Below are 10,021 nucleotides of genomic sequence, written 5' to 3' on the forward strand. Positions count from 1 at the left end.
TCCAGATGGGACAGGCTTTTATGAATTGTGATTGAGTAGTCTTCAGTGTCTTATATTCTGATTTGGTGATCAAGAACATTTATCATTATTATTTATTTGAAATAAGTTTTGAAACATAAATGACTGTTGATCATTTTAATGCATCCTTGCTGAATAAACATTTGAATTTCCTTCATAAAAGAATCTTTTAAATGGTAATGTATACGACTAACTTTATTCAGCTGAACACAAAAGATATTTTGAAGAATGTTGGGAATCAAAAAACATTGGAGCCCATTTACTACTACTCCCAAGCTTGAAGATTTTTATTGAACAATACAATACAATATTGCAAGTGACCAAAAGATGTGATTTCATTTCAGTGTGTCCTGTTGTCCTCTTCCATCAACTCTGTGACCTGGCTATCCACCAGGCTGTCCTCATCACCGTCCTGTTCCTCTTTGTCCTCTTTTTGAAGGCTTCTGGACAACAGGAAATCCTTAGGAGTGATATCATTATCCTTCATCCATTTGGACTTTTTCTTCTTTTTCTCTATGAGTTTCTGCTTCCTAATATCTGCTAGCATATCCAGCTGCTCTTGTGTTAGTCCTCCAGCAGCAGGACTCTGTGTGAGAGAGTCTCCCGCCCCCTTCTCTCGTTTATAGGCTTCGATCTGTTTGTGCAGAGCATCGTGATCGACACCAAACAAAACGGCTCTTTTGTTGTCTTCAGATTCCATCAGCTGCAGTCTGGCCCTTTGGAAGATTGAACAATTTAGAAATTCATTTAAAAAAAAAAAAATCGATTTATTTTTATTAGAACTAAATTCTTCTTACCCGCCATCGTTGGCGGATAAATGATTTATGTTATCTTCATCTGGACCAAAATCTGCTTTCTTGAGAAGGTTTTCAATCTAATTTAAAAAAGAAAAATAATATATATAAGATGTTCTCTTTTATCACTGTAAACTCGGTGTAAAGTCTAGCGTTGTTACCTCAGTGACAGCAGCATACTGTTTATCTCTGATGAAAACCACAGGTGGAACATTGCCAAGGATTTGGTGAGAGATCAGAAGGTGCCTGAAAGATCAAATAAGCCAAATTATGGAATTCTTTTTTCAACTACTTCAAAATATACCATGAAAAATACATACCGTATACGAGGAGCACATTTATTTAAAGCCTGCTGAATATGGCTGTCTTCCTCAGCTGACAGACTCGTCTTCCAGTATATTCGACAAGCAGAGAAATCTGGTGATAGTGAAACCGCGTGGACAAGAAGACAGCATTTGTGAAGAAACATGTTTTTACCTAAAGTTTTCATGTCCTTCCAAAACTACTTTTTTTTTTCTCCTTACAATGGACATAATTAAAAAAAATATCTTCTTTTGTATTCAGCAGAGGAAAAGAAAAGTCATGGCACGAGTGATGACAGAAGGTTCATTTTTGGGTATACTATCTTTTTAATTGTTGAATATATGTAGTTAATTATGGTAAGGGATTTTGAAGGAAGAGCGTATCCTACTTTGGAAATCTGCACATTGTAGACACTGATCTCTGAGTTGACCTCGTAGGAGCTCAGTAAGTCCACCACTGCTTTGTAGATGATGATGTTGAGAGTCCTCACACGAACACTGTCCTCTTTATTTCGCTTTGTTGGTTTCAGAAAGCCAGGTTGACTAAGTGCAGAGGCCTGGACAGGGCAAAGTGTGTAAAAGACCAGTAAATCAGCTTTAATGCGTACAACAGAGTCAACACAGCTTAGTTGTTAACATTTTTCTCTATTTTAAAAGAGTATACAGTACTGAAAAAGACAATAAGTGAATTTCATATATATTTACATATTAGAATTCTTACCTGCAGAGGAGATTCATACCATTGCTTTTTCCTGTAAAGAACGATAATATCATGCAACTTTAGTCAAAACTGGCGTAACTTTATTTATGTATTATACAAACCCGAGACTCACTTCTTTTTGGCCAGCATCTTCATCAGTTTATTGCCTCCAGACAGACAGGCTGAGCTATGGATACTACTTTCTTTCAGCATAACGTTACCAGCCCTGGACAAGCGCTGCGTCTCCGGTCGTGCTGTCATTTTATAGATCATGCTTGTTAATGCAGTCGTATATTGACTAAATGTGCATTCTTTAGAGCAAACGACTCTTTTGACAGCCAGCATGATCACCAGCTTAGTATATCCTTACACTCGCTACAGTTTTAGCATCATCGACTACATTTGTCTGAGGGCGAAGGCTGAAGTAATTGAACCCAGATCGAGTCGATCGACGACAAGACAGATTGCCTCTTCTCATGTGTTTTGGTTTAGGAAGTTTTTTTTTATTATTATTATTTCTTTTAATTTTCTCTATAGTGATTTTTTTAAGTCTTAAGTTGCAAGCCATTAACTAAAACAATTAGCTAAGAGGTGAATCCCAACATTAAATATATATATGTAAAGCAAATATTTATATGACATATGATAGATTCATACAGGTGCTGGGCATATAATTAAAATATCATCAAAAAGTTGATTTATTTCACTAATTCCATTCAAAAAGTGAAACTTGTATATTATATTAATTCATTACACACAGACTGATATATTACAAATGTTTATTTCTTTTAATTTTGATGATTATAACTAACAACTAAGGAAAAACCCAAATTCAGTATCTCAGAAAATTAGAATATTACTTAAGACCAATACAAAAGAAAGGATTTTTAGAAATCTTGGCCAACTGAAAAGTATGAAAATGAAAAGTATGAGCATGTACAGCACTCAATACTTAGTTGGGGCTCCATTTGCCTGAATTACTACAGCAATGCGGTGTGGCATAGAGTCGATCAGTCTGTGGCACTGCTCAGGTGTTATGAAAGCCCAGGTTGCTCTGATAGTGGCCTTCAGCTCTTCTGCATTCTTGGGTCTGGCATATCGCATCTTCCTCTTCACAATACCCCATTGATTTTCTATGGGGTTAAGGTCAGGCGAGTTTGCTGGCCAATTAAGCACAGGGATACCATGGTCCTTAAACCAGGTACTGGAAGCTTTGGCAGTGTGTGCAGGTGCCAAGTCCTGTTGGAAAATGAAATATGCATCTCAATAAAGTTAAAGCATGCACGAAGCATGAAGTGCTCTAAAACTTCCTGGTGTACGGCTGCGTTGACCTTGGACCTCAGAAAACACAGTGGACCAACACCAGCAGATGACATGGCACCCCAAACCATCTCTGACTGTGGAAACTTTACACTGGACCTCAAGCAACGTGGATTGTGTGCCTCTCCTCTCCCTCCAGACTCTGGGACCCTGATTTCCAAAGGAAATGCAAAATTTACTTTCATCAGAGAACATAACTTTGGACTACTCAGCAGCAGTTCAGTCCTTTTTGAAGCGAGACGTTTCTGACGCTGTCTGTTGTTCAAGAGTGGCTTGACACAAGGAATGCGACAGCTGAAACCCATGTCTTGCATACGTCTGTGCGTAGTGGTTCTTGAAGCACTGACTCCAGCTGCAGTCCACTCTTTGTGAATCTCCCCCACATTTTTGAATGGGTTTTGTTTCACAATCCTCTCCAGGGTGCGGTTATCCCTATTGCTTGTACACTTTTTTCTATCACATCTTTTCCTTCCCTTCACCTCTCTATTAATGTGCTTGGACACAGAGCTCTGTGAACAGCCAGCCTCTTTTGCAATGACCTTTTGTGTCTTGCCCTCCTTGTGCAAGGTGTCAATGGTCGTCTTTTGGACAACTGTCAAGTCAGCTGTCTTCCCCATGATTGTGTAGCCTACAGAACTAGACTGAGAGACCATTTAAAGGCTTTGTAGGTGTTTTGAGTTAATTAGCTGATTAGAGTGTGGCACCAGGTGTCTTCAATATTGAACCTCTTCACAATATTCTAATTTTTCTGAGGTACTGAATTTGGGATTTTCCTTAGTTGTCAGTTATAATCATCAAAATTAAAAGAAATAAACATTTGAAATATATCAGTCTGTGTGTAATGAATGAGTATAATATACAAGTTTCACTTTTTGAATGGAATTAGTGAAATAAATCAACTTTTTGATTCAATTCTAATTATATGACCCACACCTGTATACCATCGATTTACAACCTCATAGCTCACAGTAGATCTGTCCTTAAAGCTTTAGAAGTTGTTTCAAAATCAGTTACCCGATGGAGAATATGAATGGGATTTTTACTTCTGTAACTTGGCTATTTAACTCTATTTAATGTTTTGACATTTTGTTCAACATCATAAATTATAAATTATCAAACCTAAACCACAAATTTTGAAGCATGTTTTTAGTATAATGTAGTCTGTTAACAAACTACAATGGTTGTCTGATTCCTCAAGCATTTATATTCACGTTCCTGTGATAACTGCAGTCCTCATAGCAACTTAACAACTTAATAATAAAAAAAACAGTCATAGATTTAAGAAGCAGTTACAGTTATGACCATGTATAATAAACGTAATGACAAATGATGAATTAAACATAAAATATCAATAAGTTGATAAAGAATATCATGCTTGTTCAGTCACAACCAATTTATTTAGTAAACCACACATTTGTAATATTTAGTCACGTTTATTTCAAGAGGCAAATACAACTGCAAACTTTAAATAGGACATGGAGGCACTTATCTTTTTTCACGTCTGAAATAATTACAGTGTATTATATGAAGGTGGAAAAAAAGTGTCCCTTCGGGTGATACAGCTATGAAATGCTGCCTGTAATTTGCCAGTTAGTAGTAATAGTTAACCAAGTCTTCATTTTCTGTACAGTTCTAATATAAAATGTTAGATGCAGAACTATTTCACTACAGACATCCCTAAATGTATATTACAAGTGAACAAAAAACAAATAAAAAAACAGACAAACAAAAGTATGACTGTAATATAAAAGATTGGAAAGTGAGTGTTTTTTTCTTGCAATAAAGTTATGTAAACCAAAAAAAAAAAACTTTTTACATCACCTGAACTATATACAACACAAAAACGTAGAGTGTAGAGTCTTTTCAGCATTGCTGTAGGTTCCCCTTTTTTCCAAATATACTAATGCCAAGAGGCAACCCATCTTATAAATGTGTAAATCAAGTAATTTTAAATAACCATTTTGCAATGGTTTACATCCTAGTGTGAACATGCTGCATACAAACATAGTCCATCTAACAAACTGTTTAGCCATTTTTACAGAGGCCGTACCTCTGGGACGAAGAGGCCATGTTCCATCTCATTTACATCCTCTTGTTTAACAGTTACCCCTGGGATGTAGAGGTCATGTCCCATTTCACTCACATCCTCTTGTTTAACTGTGACTGGTACCCCTGGAATGAAGAGGTCATGTTCCATTTCGCTCATGTCCTCTTTTTTAACAGTTACCTGTGGAACCAGGCCGCCATGTTTCACCTCGTCCAAGACCTTTTTTTTCACAGGCTTCACCTCTGGAATGAAGAGGTTGTGCTTCACCTTGTTCACTTCAATCATTTTGAACCCAAGACGTACACAAACCTTCTTTTTCTGAATTGCTTTCAAGCACTTGGTGAGCTTGCTGTTGAAGTGAGCCTTTACGTCAGCCTTGTTTATCCACAAACGGGAAGCTAGCAGTTCGATTTCGGTCTTCGTTACGTATGGCTTCCTGTGGAAGTACTGCGAAAGGAAGTCTTTTCTGTCCTCGAATGATGTCTTCTCCATTCCCATTGGTTCCAAGACGAGCTTAACTGGAATTTCAGGGACTTCTACCTTTGGAGCTTTAGAGTTCCTTCTCCTGTTCTTCGGAGTGATTACTTCTCTCTTTGGCTTGGCAATTTCAAGGCCGCTCTGACAGGCCACGTCTGAAGAACTGGCCATCTGAGGAGAATTACATAAATCACCATCAACACGTTCCATTGTATCTGGATTCAGTTGCCTCTCCGCTTCCTTGACGGCTTTGGGAGCACAACGGCACCGTTGCACGTGAATTGAGATTGTCTTCGGTGTCGATTTTTCGGTATACACCCCAAAACAATACATGCATTTGTATGCAGGTGTTTTTAGTATTGCATGAATGGTGGGAACGATGTGGTGTTTCGTTTGAAGATGGCTCTCGTAGTCCTCAGAGTTCTGGAGCTTCACTTGGCAAAATGGGCAGGCGGTAGGTGTCGTCTTCAATGTTGTTGCATATTCTGCCTTGTCTGGATACATTTTTATGTACAGCTTATCTTGAGAGCTGGTAACTAGTGCAAGGTTGAGCTCTCGGTTGTCAAGAAGATCTTTGGGCACATCTGTGTTCAGGTTAAAAGTGTTGAACATGAGGTTCCCCTCATCGTCACAGTCGAGACTAAACTGTTCTTTAATGAAATGCCGATTTTCCTTGATTTTCAAACTGTGCTCTTTATTGGTGTGCTCCATGATCTGCTTGAAAGAGTAGAACATCTGAGGGCAGAACAGACACTTCAAGCCATGCAACAAATGCTGGAAAATCCCCTGCTCTGTCAGTAAAATCTTGCACCTCAGGCACTTGACTGTGTGATCGTCATGTTTCTTCAAAAACGGTGCAAGCACGGCCAACTCATTCGGCACAGAATTTCTGTTTATCGCCCTCTGAACTGTGGGCATGAGACCCGCGGGCACCACCGCTGAATTTGTAGGTTGGCTGATCTGATTTTGCGTCAGTACCACTTGAGCGGGACCACTTTGGACGGGAACCGTGACTTGAACGGGCGCTAGAGTGTAGGTTGGGACACCGTTGACTTTGTTGCCTGTAGGAATGAGACGCACGGACTGCGAGGCTATGAGGGGAGATCTGGGAACCGACTGGTTCAGCTGAAGACCTTGAGTAACAAGAAATGGAGATCTTACACCCATTTCGCCCGGGAGGTTGACTTGGACGCCAGGCGGAAGAAGGACCTGCTGTGCTTGATGGGTCTGCGGTAGCCTGGGCATGGCCATAGTGATAGGTACCGTCTTAGGTGCGCTTTGCGGCATGTTTGGCATCATCATATTGATTGGCATCCTGCTGGCGGGCTGCGGTTGCTGTGCATTCTGAAGAGCGGCAACAGTCGTGCCCGACAGTAAAGCTTGTGTTTGTGGGGACAAAAACATCTGCCCTGCACCAGGAGAGCAAAACAAAGCAGCCGCGCTGCTTGGGCCAGCCAGAAGAACAGTACCGTTTCCATTTGCTTGTTGCATCTGCTGTGGCACATAGTTCGGCCTTGCGAGCAACGTGACCTGTTGCATTGTTTTTGGAGCAAGGTTCAGCAGATTCTGTAGTCCAGCCATTTGGTTTGTGCAGTCTTTTTCGATTATACAAGGCATTATCTGCCAGTGCAGGTCTTTGTGCTTCTCTGAACTCAAAATGTGATAGAGTAAATGTTCAATGGTCTCTGCAGGCAGTTTGCACACTTTGCAGTGATATTTCACCGATGCGCCATCACGTATCTGCTCACCACCTGTCTTTTGCTTACTGTCCGAGCCGAGCCCAAAGTAGCGATCCAGCATCGCAGCATAGTGGTTGACCAAGACGTGTTTCTTCATCACATATAATAAAGAATCATGATAGCCACAGGTTGCGCATGTGTATCGGTCATCGGCAGCATCAGCGGAAACTGTAACTGACACGGTTTTCGGTGTGTGGGCCAAAGTGTGGCTAGGGTTGCTGTAAAGAGGTATACGATGGGTTTTTGATGGGAGCATGTGGAAAAACTGAATGTGTTGCTCTGTGACCTTCGGAGAGCTGACAAATGGGCAGTAGGGGCACATTAACAAACAGGCCACATCCAGATCTTTCCAGTGACAGCGATGGATGTGACTTCTGAACGTGGGTACTGACCGGCTGGAGTACCAACACAGACTGCAGCACAGAGCTTGGCTCCGGTATGGATACTGAGGAACAAAAGTCATATCGTGATTAATATGACATGAAATAACATTTACACATAGCGTGTACAGTGTAAAAATTCATTCCACTCAAAACTAAAAGTCTAATCACCAACTTCTCAAATGTTTTTAAAAAGACAAATGTTTTAACATATTTTACAGAGCAACATATTTCATATACATAATCACCTTTTTTTTCTTTTTGCCAACATGGCCATCAGTGAAATCATCCCATTCTGTGTTGTCAAAACTTGCATCACCAGCATCAAAACATTTGTATGTCTGTTGGAAATAAAGACATTTTCATTAGCAGATATAACGCCATTTGTGAATTTTGTGAAAAAAAGAGACACTAAAAATAAAAATATAGTTTATTAGGTTACATAAGGCACATTTATTATTAAAATGATATTTGTCATCATCTAGAACTCATTTAAACAATGTAAAAATGAATGGAGATGAGCATGCACAGTCAAATATGCAATATCAGTTGACTGATAAATTAAAAAAAACACTAATCTCAGCTGATAGTATATTCCTATATTTTTAATTAAGGACCAATTAACATAACTCAGTCTTCTGGTGAAATGACAGACTTCTTTCTGGTGACATATACTGGACTTCTCCAGTCTTATGGTCTGCTTAAACTCCACCTCTTCCTTATAATCGACTGCAAGCTTGCATTCAGATCTGCTTCCATCAAATTAACAGCCGATAAATAGAACTAAGTCCCAGCCCTAGATTTTATTTAATTTTTTCCATAATCTGTTTCTGATGTACTTCACAATATGGGAGGGGAAAAAAAGGGCTGTCTCCATTACTTCGCAACTTTAATAGTAGTTTCTGAAAAAATGAGATTGTCATTTTTTGCCAATGTCTACTTTTTGTCTTGTTCTTTTGCTGTGACAGTTTGAAAAGTTCTTTGAAATAATGGAAATAATTTGGTAAAGTCATACTAAACCGAACTGTAGTGAAAACTTGGGACGACTTCATACTGTACAGTGCAGTTATCGAGTAAACATCACCTTAAAACGTCTGTCAGCCAATCAGAATCAAGCATTAACCAGCCGCAGAACATAATAACCTAAGTTACCTCCAATAAATCTTGACACTGCTGCATCCCGATATCACACAAAATATTTTTGACGCGTTTCCTTGGACGTCTGAGTTTTGTCAGGTTCTTCACTGGAATTTGATACATTTTGCTGATCCTATAAACGAAAACAAAAATAATACGAAACGTTGAACAGCCTGTCAAATCAATGCATTGCGCTTTTTAAACACCAAACTCTGTATTTGGCGACAATCTAATGGACATTTAAGAGATCTCTAAATTAAAATATTGAGGCCTATAACATAGTTATAATAAATATAGCTAGTTGTAACTATGTACCTAGCAAGGTCTATATTTCAATCCATCCTCGGACACATTATAATTTTTTTTTTTAACTAACCATGGATTTTAAGTAGCATTAACGCAAGGAAGAAAGAAACTACATATGTCATTCATAATCCGAACTGTATTAATGACTAAACCTGTGTCTACCTCCAGTACTCGCTCACAGAGCTGCGATTGAGTGGATGGATGTCTGCGTGCGCCCGTTTTCTTCCGGCGTCACTGGAAGGCGCGCAGTATGGAATCGGCGTGAAGCATCCGGGTTGCGCTCAATCCGCGTTCCTTGTTGCACTGGTGATCGTCTGTTGAAATCTGAACAGAGCGCAGGATTGCCCACTTTTGATTATATCTCACTAAAACATCACCCCACTCCTGGTGAAAAACATGGCGTACAGGAAGACGGGAAGTGACGTTTTCTGATTTACATATTGCATAGTGCAGATCCACCAATGGGAGAAAGGTGGGCTGATCTTGCAAAGTTGATCAAAGTGATGGTCATTAGTTATTGGAAATAACTATAAACCCATGGCTGGGGTCTTCACCTGTGAGTGATGTAGACACACCTGTGGCACTTCACCTTCAGAGGTGCTTTTATGGGAAGATGGATCAATGGATTCAAGTGTGACATGATAAGAAGGCAATAGGAGGGATGCTTGTCTTTTATAATATGCAGAGGATAGTCTACCTGTTGCTGTTTAGGTGGTCTCTTGCATCAGTGCTGATGTCGCAACAGCAGGTCTGTTCAGTTTAAAACTACTGACTATTCACAAGTGAAGTAAAGAACATTTA

The 10,021-nt window shown here is 39.5% G+C and overlaps 2 protein-coding genes across 4 annotated transcripts; both read right to left on the reverse strand.

Annotated features, from left to right (window-relative positions):
- Positions 1-276: 276 nt before the first annotated feature.
- rbfa (ribosome binding factor A) lies at positions 277-2,260 on the reverse strand. Its single transcript, XM_019078700.2, has 7 exons — positions 1,948-2,260; positions 1,836-1,866; positions 1,504-1,671; positions 1,133-1,245; positions 974-1,058; positions 816-892; positions 277-734 (listed from the first exon to the last, which is right to left on the reverse strand). Exons 1-7 carry the CDS (start codon positions 2,157-2,159, stop codon positions 359-361), a joined length of 1,062 nt encoding a protein of 353 aa, XP_018934245.1. The 5' UTR covers positions 2,160-2,260; the 3' UTR covers positions 277-358.
- A 2,291-nt stretch (positions 2,261-4,551) lies between these two features.
- On the reverse strand, positions 4,552-9,644 carry LOC109061600 (activity-dependent neuroprotector homeobox protein 2-like). Of its 3 annotated transcripts, none has more exons than XM_019078701.2 (4): positions 9,383-9,644; positions 8,930-9,047; positions 8,026-8,118; positions 4,552-7,842 (listed from the first exon to the last, which is right to left on the reverse strand). In XM_019078701.2, exons 2-4 carry the CDS (start codon positions 9,035-9,037, stop codon positions 5,170-5,172), a joined length of 2,874 nt encoding a protein of 957 aa, XP_018934246.2. In that variant the 5' UTR covers positions 9,038-9,047; positions 9,383-9,644; the 3' UTR covers positions 4,552-5,169. The 3 variants fall into 3 exon arrangements, with proteins under 3 accessions (XP_018934246.2, XP_042596947.1, XP_042596948.1); XM_042741013.1 differs by having other exon boundaries at positions 9,373-9,644; XM_042741014.1 differs by lacking the exon at positions 8,930-9,047 and having other exon boundaries at positions 4,552-7,844; positions 8,027-8,118.
- Positions 9,645-10,021: the final 377 nt, after the last annotated feature.

The sequence above is a fragment of the Cyprinus carpio genome, chromosome B16 (genome assembly GCF_018340385.1).
Source record: "Cyprinus carpio isolate SPL01 chromosome B16, ASM1834038v1, whole genome shotgun sequence".
NCBI lineage: Eukaryota > Metazoa > Chordata > Actinopteri > Cypriniformes > Cyprinidae > Cyprinus > Cyprinus carpio.

Coding starts and splice junctions, on each gene's coding strand:
- rbfa (XM_019078700.2), bottom strand. CDS start 2,159: ATGCTGGCTGTCAAAAGAGTCGTTTGCTCTAAAGAATGCACATTTAGT. Junction 1,672..1,835: donor GGTATGAATCTCCTCTGCAG/GTAAGAATTCTA, acceptor TGCCCTGTCCAG/GCCTCTGCACTTAGTCAACC. Junction 735..815: donor TTATCCGCCAACGATGGCGG/GTAAGAAGAATT, acceptor AATCTTCCAAAG/GGCCAGACTGCAGCTGATGG.
- LOC109061600 (XM_019078701.2), bottom strand. CDS start 9,037: ATGTATCAAATTCCAGTGAAGAACCTGACAAAACTCAGACGTCCAAGG. Junction 8,119..8,929: donor AGTGTCAAGATTTATTGGAG/GTAACTTAGGTT, acceptor TATTTCCAACAG/ACATACAAATGTTTTGATGC. Junction 7,843..8,025: donor TTGGCAAAAAGAAAAAAAAG/GTGATTATGTAT, acceptor TTTGTTCCTCAG/TATCCATACCGGAGCCAAGC.